Source organism: Lagenorhynchus albirostris, chromosome 1 (assembly GCF_949774975.1).
Source record: "Lagenorhynchus albirostris chromosome 1, mLagAlb1.1, whole genome shotgun sequence".
In the NCBI taxonomy this organism is placed as follows: domain Eukaryota; kingdom Metazoa; phylum Chordata; class Mammalia; order Artiodactyla; family Delphinidae; genus Lagenorhynchus; species Lagenorhynchus albirostris.
The window spans coordinates 40874372-40899963 of NC_083095.1; the positions used below are offsets into that span (position 1 = coordinate 40874372).

Here is a 25592-nt window from a genome sequence, read left to right on the forward strand (position 1 = left end):
GGCGGCACAGGGAGTCGGGGTGGGATGGGGTACGAGGGCGACCGTGGAAGCCGAGTGGGTCATTAAAGTGGAGGACAGAGGAACTGCGGCATTTGGGGCGCAGGAGCTGTCGCGCTTTGGTTTAACTGCCGGGTGGTTGAAATATTTATTACCCGTAAAGAAGCCCAAGCTGGGGCTGAGGGTTAAATCCTCACACTGGTCAGATCGGTTGAAATGTAAAAATGCAGCTTGTTTCTACTCTGCTGCAGTAACTGCTTTGGGGGAAATTGTTATAGGAAAAGAATTTTAAGAAAAGAAACCCATCATCATAAGTATTTCTCCAGATTCAGAAACCTTCAGCACTGCTAGTAACTGGAATTAAAAACAAAAACAACAACAACAACAAAGAACCCCTTTCTAGACCAGGATAAAGCTGATAAGGAAAAAATATCTTAAAAAGAAAACGAAAAACTTTACAATACCTGTCCATGGGAAGATTTGGACCAATTAAAATAAAGTAAATCTGTGTGAAGATTTGGACCAATTTCCAGCAAGTAATCATCAATGAATTGATTATTCACAAAGAATGATTATTCATAGTTAGGTGCCACCAGGTTTCAGATAAACATTTAAAAAAATCTTTTAAATAATGTGTCACCTCTTAAGATGCTAAAGTGAAATTATATAAATAAATCAACAAATTGGTGAAACAGAATAGTTGCTTTATAATGTAACCCTTAGGCAGCATGTTACTTTAAGCAAATTATATGTACTTTAAAGGCTTTCACCAAAGCAGGAAGAAAAATCCTCCATCACTGTTTGGCCTTCTCTTTTTTGCCACACAATTAAGCATTATTTAAAAAGTATTTGTAAAAAGAAAGTTTAGTTCTTGCTAAGAACTATGTTTATGTTATGTTACCCCTCCCTTTTTTTCCCCTTGAGAATGCAGAATGGACACTTCCTTCTGCTCTTAGGCATCATTTGAACTGCCGAGTGGTGTGGGATTTTTAGAATCTTAAATTCCTTCACATCGTTCCACTAATTAGTCCTTTTCCTTCCCTCTTAGACCTGGAAGCATCAGCTTAAGAGATAAAATTTGCCAGCTATTTTCTTCAAATGCTGGTCTAGACAGCTGTGTAGTTAGGATGGAGTCTGACTGGGGAACAAAACTGGAAATCTATTGATTTTTCGTTGAAGAGCGATACTCCTTAGCAGATTCAGGGCTAGGGTGAGGCAAGGGAGGCACCTAGAGTGCAAAATTTAAGGAGGTACTCACTCCCAGATGCTGTGCACTTGCTTGACCTTGAGAGTGAATGCCTCTTTAAATTTTGTAGTCTAGATGCCTCCCTTCTCTTTGGAGTCCTGGTCCTGCTTCTTGGCATTCTAGGAAGTACCAGGGGCTCTCGGAAATAAAATAGAGCCTTGAACAAGCTCTACCATCCTAGCCTTTCAGGACCCACAGAAGGGCATTTGGTTGCTTTCCGAAGAACACCAGCTTGATCACAAAGACTTCCCCACTCCTTCCCTGTAGAGCTCTTGTGCAAGAGAGTTTTGATTGTCAACAATTCTCTGGATAAGGGTCCCGGTATACAAAGACAACCATTTATACAGCCCAAACGAGGCCAAATCTGTTTAAGTGATTTAGAAACTAAAAATCAGCCCTTATTCATGTCCTGGGCTTTCCCCATATATCTTGCCATTTGACTGCTTTTTGTCTTCCATGACTTCACTTATTTTTGTTTGGTTTGCACATTGGCACTTCTACGCAAATAAGTTAGCAGGCTTCTGAACCAAAGAGCATCTGCTAAGGACGGAGAGGCAAATTGAAAGAAGTCCAATGGTGGAAGTGAGGGCGGGTGCTCCAGGAGGAAGTTCAGCTCAAGTGATTTAAAGATCAATGTCAAATTTTAGAATATGCAATCCATTTCACTAGGAAAAAGCTTAGAGACCCTTCCAGGTAGCATTTACTTTTTTAGTGCTAGGACAGTAGGTGGTTTGTTTTGTTTTGTTTTGTTTTTGGTATGTGTGTGTCTATGTGCCTGTGTGCACCTGCACACTTTGGGAGGACAAATTTAATCCTGAGAATATTTGATATTTTTAATAGAGGCCATTACAGGACAACGAGGCTCTAGGTAACTTGTTTCATGTTCAATACAACGATCAGATTTTAAAATGCCAGTCCTTTCTCTGCAGCCTTCTATTTGACCTCACTATGTGACATGATTACATCCTTTCCCCCATCTCAGTATCCGTTTTGTTGAAAACAATGCATTTGATTAAAACCTGCTTCTGCGTTGAGAAGATGCTAGTCTAGTTATTACAACCTCTCCTATCTTCTTTTGTCTTATTTTAGTACAAGTTCAATACTAAATGCAGTATGTGCTCACTTGCATGATTATGGGTACCTACTGCTTTTGTACGGGTGGGGGGCCTCAAAGGAGATGGAAAACCTTTCTCATTGCAGAGCCTCTGTTGGAATAGTCTTGCATTTTTATAAAATAGAACTCACTATTGAGTTCCAGAGTTTGGCTTCCAAAATTGTTCCTGAAAGCCGAGTGAGTATCAAATGGACAAGCCATAGTTAGTTATCTGTGCTGGGGATGCGAGGGAGTTGCCTTATAGGGGATGATCATGTTGCCAGTTTCTAGGTTTAAATATATCACACATGCACGCATATGTATGTACATGCATACACACATGCATACAATTTGACAAGGAAGTGGTTATGGACCTACCTTGGGCTGTTTTAAAAATATACCAGGAGACATCAGAAAAGGCAAAAGATACAGAGAAGACTCTCCTGAGACCATTTGCACAAGGACCCCTACCTGGGTTCCCAAGAGAAAGATCTCTGTTTTCTTTTTAGGAATCTGAGAGCAGCTCTCTTAATTAAGAAAGGTTGCTCACCAGGTTTTTATTGTTTGGCTTCTTCACACAGAACCCATCGGCTTCACCCTGCACCTTTAGAAACAGCAAGTTCTCTGGATACAGAGAAACCTACCATGCAGTCTCTTAAATAAGTAAATAAACAACATATATATGTTTTGTTAAAAAAAACTTTAAAGCAAAAGTTATACATATGTAACAGCGTCCTTTCGATGTGAAATACCCACGGGAGATTCAGGGCAGGCTCTCAGCGTGCAGTTCGGGTTCCGGAGGCATCTTTGCAGCAAAATCCTTGGGAAAAAGCAAAGCAAGGAGAACGTGGAGCTGGGTCTGGCCTCACCGCGGGCCCTTGTGGTAGCAGCCGGAGGGCGCCAGTGGAACGGGTCAGGCCGCGGGGCGGACACGGCAACCCGAGCCCGCGGGTCCCTGGCCACCTGGATTCGCAAGCGCTGGGTTGCTTGGTCTCTCGTCCTTTCTCTCTCCTTCATTTTGTTTGTCTCATTTTTTACACCGAATTCTGTTTCTGAGAGTGCTGGGCGGGCAGCTCAGATGTCGCACTCGCTGTCGCTGGACGTGATGGAGATGGCCGAAGTGGCTGCCTTGCTGGACAGGCTGGCGGCCGGGCTGGCGGCGGTGCCCAGCACCTCGGGCGTGCCCTCTTCCTCGGCCCTTAGCGCCCGGCCGGGGCCCTGCGACAGGACCTGCTGCTGAAGCCTACGGGGAAGGAAAGGAAACGAGTCACTGTGTGTAACATAGCCGCCAGTACCCCCGTCCCCCGGTCCGCATCCCTTAAGCCCAGCAGTCAGCGACTCTTCCTCAGACCCGGGCAGTTAAAGCGGGTAAGACGAGGCAACAGAGGCCGGGCAGGAGGCGTGCGGCGGCTGTTCTGTGGAGCCCTGCGGTTGCCCCCTCCTCCTTCTTAGTCCTTTCTTGGCTCCCTATCTCCCCAATCTTTGGGATGCTGTGCTCGCAGGTCGTTCCTGGTGTTGGTCACCTTTGGGAGATTTACAGTGCTCTCAGGATAAATGAGGTGTGGGTGACAAGGAGAGGTCAGGCTCTGGGACAGGAGACCGCTTTCCCAGCCTGCGTCTTCCTAGGGCATACGCCTGTGTGAGTGCCCCCGAGGCTGGCAAAAAGGGCGGCCTGACGATTCCACAGAGGCTTTGGACCTGGGAGAAAAGGCTGGGTTCTTGGTCAAAATATTTGGCTGATTGAGAGCCACATGCTGGGGAATGAAAAACCTCTGCCAACTAGTTTGCCGTTTTGAGACAGGGCTGCCCACACGTGGGAAGAGTAGAACTTGACTTTCCACTTCTTACAGACATAAGGTAGAAATTTCAAAGCATTAGAGAAGGATGCATCTGGGCTTTAAAAATGACAACACTAAACTGCCACACTGCTAATAAGCCAGGCTTCACTTAATAATAGGAGCCTGGGCCCCGGCTGACAAGAATTAGCTTTGGGCCTTGGGGTCTGTAATTGCTTATGGGATTTTAATTTTTCTTTCCTTCTCCCTCTCAATGTAGCCTTGGTTTGGTGACTGGAACCAGCTGCTGGAGCGACCCCCCAGGCGCCGAGAACCAAAAAGAAAGGGTGGGGAATCAAAAGCCCGGAAGGAAACCCCGACCCAGGATCCCAGAACGCAGTGGGCTCAAAACCGAAGACCTCAATCCCATCCCAATTCCTACGAAATCCAAGTCTCCAGACCTTGGGTAAGGGCGCGGGGGGTGCGGTCACCCTCTCCCTCCCTGGTGAGTTCAAGGCTCAGAGAAGGCCTTTAGGTACCGACCTGTTCTTCGCTGCAGCCGCCCGGTCCCTTTGTCGGCGGTTTTTGAACCAGTTGCCCACCTGCGTAGGGGTCAGTCCGGTTGCCTGGGCGAGCTCACGCTTTTTGCTGGGGTTAGGGTATGGGTCCTGCAGGTACCATTCCCGAAGCAGGTGCCGCGTGCGCTCCTTGAAGCAGTGTGTCTTCTGTTCGCCATCCCAGATGGTGCGCGGCAGCGGGAACTTCTTCCTCACGCGGTACTTGTCCACTGGCCCCAAGGGCCGTCCTCGCAGCTTCTCAGCCTCCTGGTAATGCGCTTCGAGCCACAGCGCCTGCAGTTTGGCGTGCGACTCCTTGGTGAACTTGTGGTTTTCCAGGATATGGTAGAGCTCGCGGTAGTTGCCACCATGGAAGGCCACGATGGCTCTCGCGCGCAGCACGGATTCATTCTTGTTGAGCGCCTCGCAGGCCGCAGGGGCCACAGGCAGCGACCAGAGGAAGCGACCCAGGCGCTCCACGTCGCCGCTCTCCTCTAGAGTCTCGCATACCCCGGCCACTTGCTGGGGACTGAAATTCAAGATAGGCAGCTGGAACATCGAGGCAGTGCCGGCGGCAGCGGAGGCGCTGAGTCCGCAGCGGGACACGCAGCAGATGCCCGCGGGCGCTGCCGGGTGCGCCAGACTCTCCTTGGGGGAGCGGCTCGGGGCCACCAGGACGCACGGCCGGGGCAGCGGCGGCGGCGCAACCGCGGGGAGCGAGAGCGCGGAAGGGATTGGAGGAGGTGCCGGCTCCGCAGCTCGGGTTCGGCTCGGCTCCGTTAGGGCACGCAGGCCAGCTAGCGGGCGCCGCTACTGGGGTGGGCGGATTGGCGGCGCGGGCGCCATGGAGACCCCCTGTCAGTCACTGGCCGGCTCTGCCAATCAAGACTGCGACCGGAGTGCCCCGGCCATTTCAGCACCTCCCCGCTCTCGACAGCGCCCGCAGTTCTCCGGTAGATTTAGTATTTTGCAGAACTTGGAGGAGGAAAAGACGGGCGAGAGCCGCAGCGTTTCACTACCACCCCCAGCCTTGTTCCTCTCTCTTCCCCCGCAACCCTGCCCCAGCGCCGTCCCCCCCACAAGAGGCAGTGATGCTACAGAAATCCACTTTGGGGCGAGGCGCTGCCTGGGTCAAGAGGCCTCCAGAGGACAAAGAGGACTGGGCCAAATCGAAATCCTGCAAGAGAACTCACCAAGTTTAGTTGTAACGAAACACAAAACCTTGAGGGAGGGCACGAATGGGGAGGGAGGGGAAGTGGATCACCTCTCTTCTTGCCAGAACCCATCCCTGCATGCCTTGCCGGCTGCCAAAGCAGCCGAGTAGGAATCGAATGTGAAGCAGAAGGAACAGGACCCGGGATCTGTAGAAGAGGTCAGTTTGGACTCTACCCCCATCACCTTCAAAAGTCTCCTGATATCATTTAAAATACGAGCTAGGACACTCTCATTCCTGATAACACAGGTGCTGACCATGTAGTAAAACACTTGCAACAAAAGCGGCGCCGCAAACCCCAAGTTTATACTTTTCAGTTTTTTCTCCCCAGTTTAATGGACTTCAACAAATGTGCAGCATAGCCACATCTAGAGTGAGAAGTCACTGGTAGGTCAGGACAGCAACTTAAAAGCTTGTTTCAAAGACCTTTTTAAAGAAGTATCGATTTGCTCTTCTTGCAGGCTAATTTTGCCATACCCTGTGTTAGAATGTTTAACTCTTGAGCTGGGGATAGAAACTTTAACCTTGGCCTTTGGACCCAAAAGTAATTCAATAAAAGTAAAATAGAGAAGGGGGAACCACACCAATAGAGAAGGGGGTGTAGAAAGCACTTCTTAAGCCCCTGAGCCCTGACCCTTCCTGAAGAGAGAAAGGGCCTTCTTGGCGGCTCTGCCTTGGGGCCAGCAGTTGAATTGGCAACTTTATTCTCAGTTGACATTCTCATCATACCGTTTCTGAGACCTAGGTCAAAAGTAACTACGATATCACCTGGGCTTTTGATAGGGGTTTATTTAGTTTGAAGAAAATAATTGGAAGAGGGGAGTCCAACGAAAACGCCAGGAAGAATATCTTTGGAGGTCCTATCCCCAGAAAGGAATCAGATGGGAATGTTCGCCCCAGAACTGGACTGGGCCCGGCTGTCTTTTCTTTAGTATCAAGTACAATTTGTATGTGGCTTGTACAGCTCTGGTAAATCAGAAGGCAGATAGATAGCACAGATGGTTGGAGGTGTCGGGTCAGATCATGCTACGCCTGAATGCAGGGCAAAGCTCATTCTGACGGAAAACCCTGATATTATTTTCACAGATCTTCACAGTTCACTCAAAAAAAAAAAAATAGCAGAGAGGAAGAAAAAAGCCCTGCAACCATTTACATCATTTCTGTGAGTTTGCTGCCGCCTCAACGGAGAGACTTTCTTTTCTAAGAGCTTATTTTCATGAAATGCGACAGGCAGAGGCAAAATGGAGAGGGTGATGAGGATAATGTCAAAGCACAAACCTTCTCTAGCTTGGGGAGACTTCCGAATCCTCCTCAAGGACAACTTTTAGTGAGAAACATCACAAACGAGGGCCAACAATGCACGGTGTAGAAAACCCGGCAGGCGGGGAAGGGATGAAGAGGGACCCCAGGAGGGTTGCGTTCCCGGCACCCCTGGCCAAGGAAGGAAAGCACCCCATTGCTCCAGTTTGCAGAGGTTTCCTAATTTTCCCCCTTTGGGCTCTCTCTAGCCCAATAGCTTCTTGATTGCCCTCCGCGAGCAGAAGCAGCCGCGTGTCCGCGGGATCTTACAGCCCTCGAGCGCAGAGAGGACCCCCAACCTCTGCTCCTAGCCGCCGGAGGTGAGGAGAAGTTGTCGGTGCCCCAGGGGACCGCGCCCCCGCACGCCTTTTTGCTGCACAATTTGAAAGTGGTGAATTACGGCTTCTTACCCTAAGCAAGTCGTGTAATTTTCCGAGTCTAGGTGCCCTATGCAAGAAATGGGAATGTTTCTTTCCAGGTGTCCCCTTTGGCTTCTGCGTTGTCTGGGGCTCTCCGGCGACTGAGACCAAAAGCCTAGGTTGGCCTTGGTGGAATCGCGGGAAAAGGGCGCTGGCTGCTGCCGCCGAGTCCGAACCCCGCCGGACGCTGTGTCTGGGCGCCGGGGCGGGCGGGTTCTGAGAGGTGTCTAGAGGCCCGGGTCTACTGTCAGGATATCCTGCCTTCACCATCGCAGGGGGCTTGGCTTAATTTTATCAACTCAAGGGGAATAAACTTCTCCAAGGCACACTGAGGTAGCACATTCGTTCATCAGCTTCACTCTGGGAAGGGACAGAGGGAAGAAATTTGTGAGCCCCCGTCCCTGAGAATGAGGAGCTTCGAGGATTTCCCTAGAGATAATTCCACTGTGAAGAAGATGGCCCCCCACCCCACGGCTGAAGCGCACTTTTCCGGGTTTGCCAGGCGAAGGCTGGAGCTTTTCTTAATTTTACGGAGGGATAGAATTTTACCAATTTTGGAACGTTGCGCCAACCTTGCAGAAAACTCGCTACACCCGACTTCATTTTTCTTATGTGCTTGACCAGGTAACCTGGAAAGCGCAGCGGCGGCCTTTGGCCTCGGCCCATCGGCAGGTTTGCAACTTTCTGTGGTTGGTTTGCAGCTACTAGTGGATTTGGGAGGCCTTAGATTCTCACTGGGAATACGTAGATGGCTATTCTTTCTGCAAACTCAAGACTTATTTTATGGAGAAAAAGCGGGTAGAAGATAAATGCCCTCCCGGGAAAAAAAATGTGTCTAATTGTTCATTGCAGAGGCGCCAGGGCAAATTGCCTCCAGGGAGTTGTGAGGTTCATACCAGAAATCTTGAGTTCAGTCTAGGACTTCTTGCACATATCAATCTCTCCCCTCGTTTTGCCCCTTCTGATTTTGCTCTCTAGAGTAGAGGGACACTTGGAGCCCAGGTTACACTCTGCTGAAAGATTTGCCAGTGGAGAGCACTTTGTAGAGGTCAATACATTCTTATGTCTAGTTTCCAGTCTCTTGTCTTGTTTTGTCTTTCTTTTCTTTGACTTCTCCTAAATCAAGCCGTAAAATAAATGATGTGTCTTTGTTTTATTTCCTATACAATTCACATAGTCAGGGATTTTAAAGATATCATAATTGAATGCATCTGAATTCCTTGATAAAGACGTTTGTGCTGCATGTGAGAGTTACAGACTGGAAGACAATGAGGTCCCAGCCTTTTGTGTATGTCCATTTTGACTTTGGGGGGAGAGATCTTTGTTTTCCTTTCCTGGGCCTCAAAGCCATGTGTTGCGAATAGGTGAGAATAATGTAAAAAAAAAAAAAAAATCCAAGATTAGAAAGGCATTTTACTGCCTTTGAAATTACAGTGTTAAAATTTCACACTCTCATTTATTCATGAATTTAGAATTCTGATTTTTAGATGATACTGTATAAATATAAATATATATTTGTTTATGTATTTGGTGGTCCAGCTCTTCAGATTATGAAATTAATTGAATATCCTAGTTTTAAAGTACCAACTATCCTAATAAGTTCCCAAGGTAGATTGCTGTCTTTCATGCATTCTTCCCGTATGCACCTTGTAACAAAGAACAGAGATGCCTCTTTGAGAAATGTTTTGTAGATTTCTTGGTGCTGTAAAATTAACTGGCAAAAAAGTATTACAATCAAAGTATTGATCTAATTTTAATAGGTTAGATATTTTTGTTATTATTTGCAAAATTAATTACCATCTATTTTTTAAATGATGCAAAATTGCTTGTGTTGTTAATTGGAGGAAATGTTTATAAGTTTAAATGTGAGGAAATGTACCATTTGAAGGTATTGGTTAATTAGCAGTAATGGTTTTTTTAAAATGTTAGGCTGACTATGTAACTTTGCTTTGACCTCCAGTTTGTTGCTGCTTCTAGGCATTTGGATGATAATTTGTATTTAAACCAAAGACTATATTGCAAGTTATACCCCTTATTTAAACTATGGTTTTAAATTCACTTTTCTCTCTCTTCTGCTTCTGTGAGGGTAAGTCTAAATCTTCAGAGGGCTAACCACACCACAGCATAGCTTGCTTAGGGCTATGTATCAATGGGTTCTTATGTGAAGGATTAACTCTTAAAAATGTAAACAGCATGTCATTTATAAACACTTTATTATCAGTAATGAAACATTAGTTGAATGACTGAAAGAATAATTAATTTGTAATTCTCTACTAGAACCTTGTTTTTTTCCACTAGCAGGTTATTTTTGACCATTTTCAAATCTAAGATCAAAGTATCTTTCTAAAATACACCTAGACACCTTATAATTCAATGAAGTGAAAGAGTGTAAATTTGTTTATGTCTTCTGGCATGAGTCAAACATTATTCACATTTGATTTTATGTATTGTATGTCATATATATGCATTAATTACATGTATTATATGTGTAATAAATGATAATTTCCTTCCAAGTAGTGTAAAATCAAATAGAAACATTAGCCTCCAATAAATACCTTAAATTCTGCATTAATCCAGTTCATTAACAGAATATACTTTTAAAGAATTACATTAAAAAATATAATTTTCATGGCATCTTACCCTTCAAAGTAGCAAATCTCAGGAAGGCAATTATACCCCCTCTTTCCAGGGGGCATTTGGCAATGTCTGAAGACATTGTTGGTTGTCACAACTGGCCCTGAATGCATGGAGGCAGAGATGCCGCTAAACATCTTACAGCGAATCGCCACAGCGGCCCCCACCCCTAACCAAAAATGTCAGCAGCATCACTGTTAAGAAACTCTGCTTCAGAAGAGCTCAAAATAATCAACAAGACACAGACATACAAAACCTGCTAAAATTGTTTATTTTGGAGTTGAAGCACTTTTAAAGGAATCAGTGCCCTTTTAATTTCATCTTGGGTCTAGGCCACACCAATAAAATCTTTTCCTAAGAACCCACTGTAATTTTGTGTAATTGATACTTATGGTGACTGAATACTTATAAATTTAGAAATATCTCTGAGGAAAGTAGAGTTTTGTTTCTGTCTATGTTCTTTGAGTAACTGGTGGGAGAGACAACAATGGTTGAAAGTTATTGCTCAGACCCTCTCCATTTTACAAGTGAATAAAATACGAAGACCAAGAGGTTAAATGATTACTCATATTATACAACTAGTTAGTGGCAGAGATACATTTAAAACACAGATGCAATCCTCTATTTATCACATATGTTGCTTTCCCTACCCAAGGAAGATGGTATAATTCCCATTGAGTTTGAGGGTGAGGATCTGAATCACACATGAATATTTATTGGTGGCTGCCATGTGTAAGGTCCTATGCTATTTCCTGATGTTGTGACTTTCATAGTTTGATGCACACTAGTTCATGGATCTCAGAGAGGTTGAAACTATTCTGGGTCTTGTCAAATGGTGTACCCTTGCAAACCCTAAAAAGTCCTTGAATCTCAAATGTGATTCTCGGACTTCAATTATCTTCTTTGCGGGGTGGGAATGTTGGAGTCTGGGTTTATTGAAGACCTTTCTCTGAGTCATCACACTGTATGCTGGCAGGAAAATGGAACTGAATTCAGGCTCATTGGGGAGGAGAGACTGGACTTGAGGTGCTGTAAGGCTTGGTTTAAGTAAAAAAACCACCGAACTCTTTTGTCAGGTCTTTTAAAAGAATAACAGTGATGCTCACTAGCATTTCTATAATTAACAAACTGTCAACATTTCTATTACAACCACAGAAGTCTATTACAGACAGAGAATTGTGATAAATGTTTCTTTAGGTCTGAAATGTTAGCCTTCATCTTCTTTTCAGCCTAAGGCAATTTTTCAAACCAATTTTGTTTCAATCATTTTGGATCAGTTGTGTGGTAATTTTGGAAGTGCAGATGCTCTAGGCCCACCTATTGAAATAAAGACTTTTAAATGGAAACACAGAGAGGAGTCTGCTTAAGCCCCAGTGGGGACCAGCTGCAAAGCTCTGGCACGGAATTATATAGGCAGACAGTGACAGTAGCTTTAGAAAAAATTAAGAGGCAGAGAAATGTGTGCATGTTTCCTTTAACAGTAGATATTTTTCCCCTCAGATCCTTCACACTATGGAATTTTAATCCTCTCTTTTTTCTGTTCTGTATTTTATCTGTTACTTTCCCTATTATTCCTAGGTTTTTGTGAAGTTAATGTAAGAGAATTTGTCTTTACAGTGATTAAAATTTGGGGCTGAACTGATTTTTTTGGAATTTTAATATTTAATTTTAACCTTCATTTAGTTAAATTTTCTTTCTACCCCTCTCATCTCCTTTCTGCTTGACCATCTTTTTATCCTTGTCCTTGAAATAATAATTTAGAAGTTCTGCAGTATTTTCTAGTCCATCAATGGTTATCTCTCCTTTCCTTACTCTCTTAATTGTTACATATGACTCTATCATTGTCTATAAACAGGACACTTAATATCTTCCCCATTAAGATGCACTGTTTTTCCTACCATGGCATTACTTTCCCCATTGTTCTTGCCATCCAAATAGGATTAGACTTTTACAGTATTTTCACTTCCCCACTTTCCTCCTCCTCTGTTAGCCCGATCCCAAAGTTTTCTGAAATGATGTAGTACCTAGAGTTTTCCTTGTAGTGTATCCCTTCGGTTTTAAAAATACTTATTTAGCAATTATGTCACACACTTCTAGACAGTCTATTCTTATTACACACACATACAGACACATATTCCTCTCCATTCTTTCCCTCTGCTATGGTTCATTTGTTGATATTTAGATTTTTTTTTTCTCATGTATTTTCCTCATCTGGAGTGTTATTTTTTCCCCTACTGGAAATACCTTTTGTGTTTTTCTCTTTATAAAAGCAACACATGCTCACTGCAATAAATATCCATATACTTATGGAGTCAAAAGTGAAAGTTTTTTTATAATGTCATTATTCCATAGATAAATCACTATTAGTGCTCAGTGCATATCCTTATGTACTTTTGTTTTTCTACACACAGAGATACAGATTTTTTTTCTTTTGACAGAAATGCTGTCATATTATCCATACTGTTTATAGCCTTCTTTTTTTTAGCCTTCTTTTATGGTAACATTTTATGAACATTTTTCCTGATAATAAATACATGTTATCATTTTGAATGGCTGCACTGTATTCCACAGCATACATACCATAACTTATTTAACCAGTCCCTATTGATGATTGTTTAAATTGGTTCCAAATTTTCACCATTATAAACAGTGGAACAATGAGCATCTTTATGTATTATCCAATTTTTCCTTCAAATTCCTGGAAGTAAGATGAATGGGTTAAAGGGTTTACATATTTAAAAAGTGATATGTATTTCCAAATTGTCATCCAAAAGGATTTTTACCAATTTTTACTTATACCCACACCGTGTGTCATTTTCCCCCACACCCTGGCCATTATTCTTCTTTTAAATCTTTGCCAGATTGATAAATGAAAAATGGTTTCTTTGGGACTTCCCTGGTGGTCCGGTGGTTAAGAATCTGCCTTCCAATGCAGGGGACGTGGGTTCGATCCCTGGTCGGGGAACTAAGATCCCACATGCCGCAGGGCAACTAAGCCCGTGCGCTGCCATTACTAAGCCTGCGTGCAGCAACTACAGAGCCCATGCTCTCTGGAGCCTGCACGCGACAACTGTGCGACACAACAAAGAGCCCACGCACCACAACGGAGAGATCCCATGTGTCACAACTAAGACTCTACACAACCAAAAATAAAAATAAATAAATAAACAAATATTTGAAAAATGGTTTCTCATGTTTTCAAAATAGCCATTTCTTTGGTTATTAATAAGGTTATGCAGTTTTACATATATACTGGTCATTTGTATTTCTTCTTTTGAGAATTTCCCAATTCTATCCCTTGATTTGGGATGTTTATTCTTTTTATTCATTTGTAGTATTTCTTTCAACATTAAGGATGCATTTTTTCCCGTCATATATTGCAAATATTTCTTCCTGCTTTTTCACTTGCTTTTTCACTTTATGGTGTTGTTTGTCCTATAGTTTTTATAATTTTCACATAGTCAGATCTATCAAATCTGTTTCTGTCTCGGGTGTTATACTTAGTACAGTGTCCCTTCCATGTTATAGATAACGTGTATTTTCTTCTCCTGCTCTTTCTAGATTAAAAAAAAAATTAAGCCATCTGGATTTATTTTGAGGTCTCATGGAAATTTGGACTCTAACAGGGTTTTTTCCCCCTTCAAATCATTTTCTAATTCTTCTCCCTCCCTCCCTCCCCCCCCCACTTCCTTCCTTCCTTCCCTGGACCAAAAAAACTAGAAACGCATCCCCTTTGATCCCTGGCCCCATTTCCTTTCTAGGCCCCTTCCTCCTTCAATCAAAAGAATGTAAACTTTTCTTTGTGACTTTTCTTCCCCCTTCTGCTTCAGCTAATTCACCTCAGGCCTCAGAATGTCCTGGAAACCTCCTTCCATTCCAGACCTGGGTTTGTCTTCTGACAGCCTGGGTTCTCTTCTTTCTCTGGCAGTCTTGCTTGGCCTGGGTGTGTCTAGACTGTGCTTGTTCTCGGAATGTTAAGAGGGTGGAAGCAAGTGGGGTTGCCTAAGGTGCCAAGAAGACTTGCGCGGCTGGAAGAAGACAGGAGTGAGTGTGTCACCATGCGGGAGAGGGAACTCTTGACATGAGCCTTAAGGACTTGTTGGGATGAGCAGAGATTCAGGTTGGAGATAATGAAGTGGTCTGGAGACAGTCTGGAGATTAAAACCAGCGCTCTAAGAGATTTTTTAGACCAAAAAGTGCCTCTGTTGCATATTTCCCAGAGTTTAGTTTTACCACCTCTGAATCCTGCCATTATTTATTGATTGATAATTCTTTTCCCACAAGTCTGAAACTCCACTTTTATCACATATTAAATTTCTATGTGTACATAGGTATTCTTTTGGACTTTCTTTTCTATTTCACTGGTATGTCTTTTTATTCCTATGGTTCCCCTACTGTCGTTCAAATACATTTTAATATTTGATAGGGCAAGTTCTTCTTCAGTATTTTTAAAGAAAAATTCTTTGGCTGTTTTGTGAATATTTTCTTCCAGATCAACTTTAAGGTAAGTTTTGTCAAGTCTTTTTCACAACCCCAGATTCCAGTGGAGTTTTCATGGAATTGTGTTGTTTTGCAAACTGGTCCCATACATGGAGGCAGGGAGAGACTGAAGAAAGAGGCAGACCACTCCAGATTGGTAGGTGGCAGGTTTAATAACCAAGGGAACTTGTTTATGAGACTTGTCTTGGTTGACCACAAGATGAGTAGATCTCTGCATCTGCCTGCCAAATCTTAAAGTTTATATAGAGACCTTAACTGGGTTCAGTCATGTGTTTAGTCCAGATGGCCTCACCAGAACCTTACTCTCTTAAGGCTACATCCATGAAAATGGCTCTGACGTGGGAATGGTGGGGAGAACATTCATTCCAAGGATGGGGAGGAGGTGAGGAGCCTCTGATTGCCTGGGTCTAGCGCATGGGTCAGCTGGTTGTCATGTCCTCTTGATGACTTCCTCCAACACTCCACCCCTTGTGACTGGCTCTTATGGTCTTACACAGCCACTCTTTCCCAGTGTGCCCTGAGCGGCCAGCAAGGGGTTTCACTAGCATGGCGGTGGCTTGTTTGGCAGCTATCTGGCCATCCGGGTGACATGTACCATTGCAAATTATAGTAGATGACACCTTTCCCAGACATGATAGGGCCTTTGGTGTTCTCAGCTGCATAGCAGATTGATCCATGGTGAGAGTCAGGCTGTTTCCTACAACTTCCATACCTTTACGGTATTGAGTGTCTCATCAGGGGTCCCTAGTCTGTCATATGGGGCAACAGGCCCTACTGGTTGATCGTTCAAATGTATTAAAGCCAAGGCGGTTTTACCTGTTAGTATTTTATTGCAGTACGCGGGCCTCTTACTGTTGTGGCCTCTCCCGTTGCAGAGCACAGGCTCCAGACGCGCAGGCCCAGCGGCCACGGCTCACGGGCCCAACCGCTCCGCGGCATGGCATGTGGGATCTTCCCGGACCGGGGCACGAACCCGCGTCTCCTGCATTGGGAGGCGGACTCTCAGCCACTGCGCCACCAGGGAAGCCCTACCTGTTAGTATTTTAATCTGCTGCTTTGATATCCTATTTTTCCTTTCTATCAACCTTGCTGCTTGCCAATTATAGGGGCGATGAAACCTCCATTCAATGTCATGTTCTTTTGCCCAGTCCTGCATATCATAACCCTTGAAATGTGACCTCCAATTACTATCTATTTGATGAAGGTGTCTGTACGTGGTACTCAGCTTCTCTAATCCCCTAATGATGGCAGCCTGGTTTGAGCCGTGGCAGGGGAAAGATTGGGTTAGGCCAGATGCAGTGTTCACGAAAACCAAGGCATATTTAGAAGCCTTACTTGGAGGGAGGGGACCAATATAATCAATTGCCAATACCTCACTATTTGGGAACTCCAGTATATGGCCCCAGACTCCTTTGGTAATTGCCTTAGGTGTTGTTTAGAACACAAAGGACATGTCGTTACTGCATTAACCAAGTCACTGTATTTCAAGGGCAATCCAGCATCCTTGACAATATGCCATCCCACCCATATGCTATTGTGGGTGGTCACTCTTTCTATGCAACCAATCTGCCATATATAGCGAAGGGTCAGTTGCTAGGGCTTGTACCTGAGCTAGGGCATCAGCTTCTTGATTGCCTGGGTGTGTCAGTGCCTTGTGAACCAGCATGTGGAAGACAGTAAGGACAGCGTGAAGCTCTTCCAGGTGAACCTAAAAGTCTTTCCACACATCCTGACCCTACAGAGGCTTTTTCATGATCATCCACTCCTTAGCTTCCCATTGTCCAAGTCATAGTGTTCATCCCTTTATAATAGCCCAAATGTCATTGCAAAGGGTTAATGACCAGGGTTCATGAGTGATCACCAGCCAAACTGCTCTGAGTTCAGCCCACTGGCTGCTGTGGTTTGTTCCTGTTTCCAGGCATTTGTTTATCAGATATCAGCAGGAATTTCCTCCACTCCCTCTCTATAGGCTGCAGGGGCTGCCACAGGAATAGGGGTGGAGGCATTCAGAGCATCTTCATATTCTACAGGACTTAGTAGCACCTGTATTTCTAGAGACAGTGGGCTGGCAGACACGGTGCTCTTCTGCTGCTTAGTCAAAGTGGGAATTTGAGCCATGACAGAAGTGGGTTGATGAAACATATTCTCCATCCACCCTTTGATAGGAAGGGAAGTTCTTACCATGATATGCTGTTCTTTAGTAAGACAATCTACCCTGAGGAGCACTATATACACTGTCAGGAGCTGTTGCTGTATGTGTGTGTTGGGGGTGGGGTGGGTATATTGGGTTTCTGCCCCCTTCCAGGACTGGAACCAAAATCCTAGGGATACTTTCTCATTCTGTTGCCCCTGCCACAGCACCCAACCCAAAGCTTCCAGAGTCACAGATACATCTAACTCAAATGGTAGCCCTGCATGAGAGATGCCCAGAGCTTTAATCTGCTTCACTAATATTTTTGTCTTTTCAGAGGTAGCTTGTTGCTCTCATTCCCAGTCCCACACATGCCCTTTCTTCAGCAGGCAGATAAAGGATGGAGGCACTGTACTAGGTAGGGAATAAAACCAAAACCCCCAATTCCTACAAAAGCTTGGACCTCTTTCATGTTCTTAGGGCTTGGATAGGCTTGCACCTTTTCAATCACAGCTACTAGGATAATGCACATCTTACCCAACCAAATAACTCCCCCAAACTCTATGGCCGTGCCTGGGCCTTGAATTTTCTATGGGTTCACCACCCATCCTCTCCCTCACAGATGTTCCAGTAAAGTCTGCAGAGTGTCCTACAGCAGAGGCAAGTCTTCACATGTTAACATAATATCAGTGTAATGGGCCCATTTTACTGTAGTGGGGAAGGAGAACAGGGACAGATATTGGGCTACCATCCCATAAGATACTGTGGGGCTGTGCAGGTAGCCTTAAGGAGATATTTGAAAGGTCTATTGTTGTTCCTCCCACATGAAAGCAAATTGATCTTAATTATCAGAGACCTGTACTGTCAGAGTCTTTTCCTTAAAACACCTTGAAGATGAAGCACTTTTGCAGGAACATTTATATTAATAACATATATTTATACAAAATAACCTAAAGAAAGTTTAGCATCACTTCTTATTTGACAGTGCTTCCCATGTAATTTAATATATCAAATAAGCCTAATTAATTTAATTCTCTTTTATAAGGAGAGATTACATATCTCTGAGATGTTCCAAGGGCCCTCCTAGAAAATCCCAGTTAGTTCAAGGTCAACAGGACTTTGTTAAGAATTTGATTTGGGGTAAGTTTGTCAAAAATATCAAAAGGTTTAAAACACTTGATTGAATAGGACCATAGGTCACCGTGAAACAGTACCTAGTTATCCAGTTAACCAAAGTGATAATTAGAGACTTCAAAGGCAAATACATAAAGTTACGTAGTTGTAAAAACAAAAACACAACGTACCTCTTTTAATAGAGAAGACTCAGTTTTCTTAAGTAATCAAAGCCTGATAAAGACAACATGAAGCACAGAAAATTATTTTGATAAAACACAGAATCTCTGTTTTCTAGGCAGATTACTTAAAAGGTGAAGAAAAACCTTTCACAGTCCCACTAAGAACAGACCAACAGTCCAAAACAACTTTGTCCTTTTAGCAGACAAAAAAAATTGTTTCATTTTTATATAAGTACACTATTGATATTAAAGCTTATTTTTCTTTAAGCCAATTAAATAGAGCTCATTTACAGATTAATTTTGACAACACCCTCCAGAGGTAGAAAAATGTCACATATATGTAACATATATTCATAGACATACATCAACATACAGACAGACACAGAGACCCCATAGTTTTCATTCTAAAACTTTAGCCAAGAATCAGGTACAACAATATAAAACTCACTAATTTATAAGACAGTTGAATCCAAATGTGTTTCTGGTAGATGGAACAAGTTAAGTTTACCCACTCACATGGCTAAAGCTTTTTACTAATATTTGTGGAGAAGACTTTTAAAATTAAAATTTGTATTTGCCCTTTACCGGTATGGAGCTGTGGACTAGATTTTGAGCAAGGGAGCTTCTGTAGTCATCTGTATTTTAAATAGTCTCTTTCCCTCCTTTTTTCTATTCAGTCTCAGGCAATCATGGGCTGTTTTAGTTATCTCCTTAGGTATTTACATTTCAGATAAAATTTAGAACTTGAAGGGACAGAAAATGAATGCAAGTTTTCTCCTGGGAGTTTTGGGGTGTATTTCTCTATTATCAAAGTCTAGGGTAATTACTATTTAAAATTTTTCTTTGTATTAAAGGTCGGATGGCATGGGCCTACTCTGCCTATTTCATTGTCAATCGCCACAATACCCTCCTCTTTGCTCTCCTCACTTTCCCAAAGATTCTACCTCTTACTGTCCTAATCAGGCTTTATCACAAGCATACGGACTTTAATCAATGGCAGCTTGTGATCTCCTAGCTTTCCAAAATAGCATTCTAAGGTCTCCAGCTTATTATTCTGGTCTTCCAAAATTGTCTGCCGCTCCTGAAACTAGCAGAGTAGTGGATAACTGCATGTCCTTTTCTAACTTCAGCTCTTCTTCCAACTTTCTAACTCGAGTTAGTCTCTAGTTGGGCATCGATGGTCAGCCAAACTGCCCACAGTACAGGCCAGCCCACTGTGGCAGCCATTTGTTTTCCTTCTTTACTTAAGTTCTCTCTTAAGTGTAGTTTCTCAAACAAGCTCATTAAAACAGCCACATTTTTGGGGTGTCCTCATACTCATGGGGTGGTCCATATGCATCTGACATATGGGCCACCTCTCCTCACATAGAGGTCAATGGCCAACTCAGGATTTCCCCCACAGATTACTCTTTCTCAAGGCCAATTTATTCCATCTCCTGGCTGGCTCACCAGTTGTTGGTTTGCAAACTGGCCCCCTGAACACAGACAGCAAGGAGAGAACAAAGAAAGAGGCAGACTACTCCAGATTGATAGCTGGCAGGTTTAATAAGCAAGGGAACTTGCTTACAAGACTTGTCTTCGGTGACTGCAATTTGAGTAGGTCTCTGAACCAACCCACCAAATCTTAAAAGTTTATAATAGAGGCCTTAACTGGGTTCAGTCACATATACAGTCCAGATGGTCTCAACAACACCTCACTCTCTTAAGGCTTCATTCTTGAAGATGAGCCCCACTGTTGGAATGGTAAGCAAAGTGTACATTCCACGGACAGAGAAGGGGGTGAGGAGCTTCCAGTTGCCTGGGTCCAGCTCTTGGGTCAACTGGCGGTCATGTCCTCTTGATGACCTCCTGCAACAAGTTTCATTACATAGATTAATTTGGGATAAATTGCATCTTTACAATGTTGAATGCTCCCATTCAGGTACATAGACTGGCTCTCATTTATTCAAACACTCTTTTATGTCCTTCAATAAAATTTTATACTTTCCTCATGTAGGAAAAACAGACATGAGAATTGAAAAAGCATCATGATTTGAGGTTATTATTATAAAGGTCTTAAGTCCTATACAACTCTGTGGATTTTGAAGGCATCATTGTATTACAGCATGGTACAATAATTAACATTTACTATTGTTTAAAATGAATGAGGAAGTTTTTCCGTTGAATCCCCCTGAGTTGGTAGATATAGATAATTGGAACAGGAAGAGGAGCAGAAAATGAGGTTAGAGCTTGAGGAATTGTCTAGGGCAGGGTCTTGATAATTGGCCTTTCCTATCTGCCCCCTACTCCTGTGAAAGCACCCAGACTGAAGCCTAAGAAATAGTCTTTAATGAAATTGAGTGGTTAGCCTGGGAAGGTATAGGTCTTTCAAAGTGGAGAATTTATGCTTACTCAGGGCTTAGAAATTATGCTAGTGCATTCAAAAATCAGTAAGGAGCCTGAGGGATTTAGTGATATGGTAAAGAAGACATATGGTTCTTCTGTATACAGGGGGAAAAAGTACACTTTAGAAACTCTGGGGAAAACAAAATCTGTATAAGAAATCAAGGATCAAATGTGAAACAAATGAAAATATGGCATGACTATAATCAATTGGTGGAGACTAAACAAAGAAAATTTAATTGATTTTGATGCTTGGAAATTTTATACTTTTAGATTTTTTTTGATGTGGACCATTTTTTTAAAACAAATTTTGTGACACTTTGGTTTTATTTTATTTTTTAATATTTAGTTATTTATTATTTATTTGGTTGCACTGGGTCTTAGCTGTGGCACACGAACTCTTACTTGTGGCATGCATGTGGGATCTAGTTCCCTGACCAGGAATTGAACCTGCACCCCCTGCAATGGAAGGTGCAGTCTTAACCACTGGACCACCAGGGAAGTCCCAATGCTTGGAAATTTGATGCAAGTAAATTTCAAATGGCATGTGTAGTGACACGAAATTTCATCATCTCTACTTTTCTGCTTTCTTTAAAAAGACTTTAAGGGTGCAGGCAATATAAACCCAACTCAGGCTATCTTGTATGAAAAGAGAATCTCTTGACTTACAGAACTGACTAGCTGACTCTTCTATATCTTGCTTATGCGTTCATCTGTGTTGCCTTCATTATAGGGCAGATTTTTCCATGTGGTGAGAAAGATAGTTATCATCTGTTCCATCTTTACAAGGTTTTTGGAGTTCACCAGCTCAGAGAGACAATTTTCTTCTATTATTCTACATGTACCAGTTAAGGAAAGACTGGCCTCAGAGATGGAGTGCTGTGATTGGCCAGGCCATTCCCTACCTAGTCACATGTCCATTTCTGAGATCAGAGCCCTGTGGGAGCTAGATAGTAGTGTTACTGATTACTGTTATGAAAGAGGAGTTCTGTTGTCTGAGAAGGGAGTCTTGGATGTCCTGAGACTTTAGCTCTTTATAACTGATCGAATCTTTCTTGCGAGCTTCTACCCTGCTGGATACCAGGGGCAGTCAGGGCGACAACTTTAAACTTCTGATAGATACTGCCAGTTTAAAAGTTTCTTTTAGATAACAGTCTGCTTCAGAGGTATGCTAAATCTTTTAGATTTCCTTTGCCTTCCTCTCTAAAATGGCATTTTAATGTATGGGGAGTGGAGTAAAAGTGACTTCATTGTGGGGTAGATGGGGCTTCAGATACATTTGGTTTTCTTTGGATCCTTTCTGGTCTCTGCTTTGGAATGGATGGTTTTACAGTATGGATTGGCCCCATATGGCTTTTTGGAGTGTTGAACAGCCACCTGTTGCTAGAATCTGGGTTTCTAGACATTTACCTTTATGAGTGAAACACCATACACCTTGTCCTCTGCCTGTACATTTATAAGTAGTCTCTTCAGTAAAGTCTTATCACTTGAATCATCTGGGGCGATTTTTGTTTCCTGCTGGAACCCTGACTGGTACAGAGTTGCTGACTGACTTTGAATTAAAGGTCACTGAAGTCACTGATTTAATATCCCCAAACTATCATCCCATCACATATGTGTATTTCTATGATAGTAGTCATAACTATCAATATCTGTCTTCACTGTCAAATGGTGAGGTTTTTGAGAGCAAGGACTTTGTTCATCTTTATAAAACCAGTGTTTGTTAAGTAGTACACACAGTGCCATATACTTCAGAGAAAAGGAATATCTATAATAGTCAGGGAAGGCTTTCTTGGGAATTGAACTCTGAAGAATCGTAGATCTTGATTGGATCAAGGAAAGAAACTTTCCAGTTGGGAGGAACATTGAACACAAAGCCATGGAGGCTTAAATAAACATAATGTCTTCATGGATCAGTGAGGGAACAGCTTAAAATAGAGAGATTTTGTTGAGAAATAAAGTTGAGGTCAAATTATAGAATATCTTAAAATAGTGCAGAGGCATTCCAATTTGAAGCAGAGGAAAATATAATCATTAATTTCTTTGAATTATATGAGAATCATGATGAAATGCATGTAAGAAAAACCAGTATTGTTATAGGATGGAATAGGAAGAATATAGAATAGATCAAAGCGGAAGGGTTGTCCCCAGCCTGTTACAGTAACCCAGATGTGAAATGATGTAACCACTTTTTGAGCATTTACCATTCATTCATTTATTCCTTAAGGTATCTGTTGAGTTTCTACCATGTATTAGGCACTCTGCTAGGTGCTGGGGATAAATGGTGAGCAAAAAAAAATAAAATTAAAGAATTATGTGACATAAAGGATAGTATAATGAAGAGTAAATTAAAATTTAAAATCCCACTTAATAGGATTTTAGAAGTAAGTAGACATATTTGAGGGAAATAGCCTTGCACCAAGAATAAAATCAAAGGTACATGAACAGTAAAGCAATGGATGAGTCAGATTAATGTTAAATGGCATCTACAAGAACAAAAACGGCTGTTTTTTTTTTATTTGCCTAATATGGTTTGCACACACTTGGAAACCTACTAGTGTTAGAATTACCGTCAAGAAAGGCCAGCAGAGTTGTCAGACAACTACCTATATTTTATTGACTTGGTAATTCAAGGAGGTGATGAAGGTATAGACCTAATTTGACCGGGAAAGTCAACTAATTTCAACACAGGGGATCAACTGAGAAAACAAAGGAGAGGTTTTTGTTTTAATATTAAAATGTAAATTTAATCATACATATTTGAAAATCCTGGCACACTTTAATCCTGTTGTTTTTCCCACCGACCTGATTTCTATTCATGTAAATAAATTTGTGTTAGCAGATTCACATTTCTTCACTTCCTATTTTATGACTATTTTCCCTATAAGGACTGTTCTTAGAATGAAGTGGCATTTATTCCCTTGGAATTGCTTGTGAATTGAATTAGGACTATAGCCATTATAACAAAACACTGCTGTAACCTATTCTTGTGGCTGCCAAGATATTTGTATGTGTTGGGGGAGGGGAAAAAGGGGGGCCTGTTTTCATGGAGCCTACAGTATGGTAGATGATATAGATATTTATACAATACCTGCACAAATACTTTAAATTATAACCATGTGAAAGGCTATGAAGGATAAGTACAAGAACTTTGAGAGTTGATAATGGGCATTGCTGAGGCTGTGATACTTTAGTTGAGATTTGAAAAATGAGTAGGAGGTTATTAAATGAGGAAGGATAGAGCATTCCAGCCTGAGGAGCCAGCAAGTGCATTGTCCCTGTGATGGAAAGAAGCATGTTAATGCTGGATTTCAGGAGGAAGATAAAGTTGGTATAATATGAAGAAGCAGAGATAGATGGGGACAGGATCATAAACGGCCTTGTAAGCCATGATAAGAATTTTGTCCCCTATTCTTAGAAGAATAGGAAGCCATTGATGTGTTTTAAGTTGTGTGTGTATGTGTGTGTGTGTGTGTGTGTGTATGTGAGAGAGAGAGAGAGAGAAAGAAGGAGAGAGACAGAGACAGAGAGAGAGTCGGAGAGAGTACAAAATTTGCAATTAAGAATTGCTCTGTTGAAGGATGGATGATTAATGGACAAGAGGGCCAGAGTAGATATGCATTAAAACCATTTTGGAAGCTATTACAATAATCTAAATGAGAGACCGGTGGTAACTTGGCCTAAGATGGTGGCAATTGAGATGGAGAGAAATGGGTGGATTTGAAAGATACTTAAAAGGTAAATTTGGTAGGATTTGTGATGGATTAGATATGGGGGATGATAGGAGAGGAAGGCTGTCAAAGATGATGCCTAGGTTTCTGGTATGTACAGCTGGATACTGATCCCATTCATGAAAAGAGAGATGATAAAAAAGGTCCAGGATTAGTGGGGGGAACACACGAGTTGTGTTTTGACTTATCATGTAGGCAGTTAGATATGTGGGTTTAGAATTCAGAGGTTAAATATCATGGAAAGTCCTTATTGTTTTTGACTTCCCAGCATTTAAATCCACTTCTTATGTTTGGAGTTCATACCTTAACAGTCTGAAAGGACAAAGAAGTGGAGTATGGGCCTAGGCTTCTCTAATCAAATGTATCTATCCAAAATTTTGGATTGGGAATAAATGACACAAAGAAGTATGCCCTAGGAAGAACCCCCTCTGGCAGTGGAGGCAGTTGAAATAAGATCAAGTTTTTAGGGCGGTTGTGGTACTGAAGCATCTTGTGCCGGTAGTAGTGGTGTGAGCTGCAGCCTGTAGCTCTTGGTTGTGATTGGGTATCTTGACCACCAGTTCTGTAGTATGAGTTTGGGCACTGATCCTTGCTCTGCTGCTTCCTTGCTAGAGCTTGGATCTCAAGCTATTCTGGGGATTGTGTGTTACACAATATCCTCTTTAACAAATTTGATATTAGCTTAAGTCAGCCAGAATCAACTTCTGTTATTTGCCACTAAGGACTTGAATTGATACTAGAGGTCTGTGCTAGAGATACACATTTGTGAGTCATATGTATAGCAGTAAGCTATAGACAGTGATGAGATTACTTAAACATAGAGAACAGAATGAGAGAAAAGGGCTAGGACTGAGCCTATGAAATTTATGACAGTTAATGACTGAGTAGAAGAGGATGAATCTGAAAGAGGAGATAGAAAAATTATTAGAGATAGAAGAAAAATCAAGTAAATACTGTGTCTTAGAAGCCAAGATGTAGAATTATTAATTCTCACTTTACGTTTGAGGAAACTGAAGTTTAGGTTAGAAACTTGCCCAAAGTTTTGACTTAACAAATAACAGAACCAGAAGTTGAATCCATATCTAACTACAAAGACTATTTACAGAGTTGATTGGATGTATACAAGGGATATATCAAAGAAAAAAATCAACAAGATTTTGTGAATAATTATTTATAAGAGGGAGTAATGAGTCATGTAAGATACCAACTCTTCATGTATTGATTTTGTGGAGAATTACTCTGCCACTGAGACAGGTATGTCAGAGGGAGAGGAAGAGATGACTTTGGATTTGGATCAGATTGAACCCAGATTGATGGAAA

At 42.3% G+C, this 25592-nt stretch overlaps 1 protein-coding gene across 1 annotated transcript; it reads right to left on the reverse strand.

Moving 5' to 3' along the window:
* Positions 1–3410: 3410 nt before the first annotated feature.
* Positions 3411–5304, reverse strand: SIX6 (SIX homeobox 6). Its single transcript, XM_060166952.1, has 2 exons — positions 4655–5304; positions 3411–3579 (listed from the first exon to the last, which is right to left on the reverse strand). Exons 1-2 carry the CDS (start codon positions 5224–5226, stop codon positions 3411–3413), a joined length of 741 nt encoding a protein of 246 aa, XP_060022935.1. The 5' UTR covers positions 5227–5304.
* Positions 5305–25592: the final 20288 nt, after the last annotated feature.

Coding starts and splice junctions, on each gene's coding strand:
- SIX6 (XM_060166952.1), bottom strand. CDS start 5,226: ATGTTCCAGCTGCCTATCTTGAATTTCAGTCCCCAGCAAGTGGCCGGG. Junction 3,580..4,654: donor GCGGCTGCAGCGAAGAACAG/GTCGGTACCTAA, acceptor CCTTCCCCGTAG/GCTTCAGCAGCAGGTCCTGT.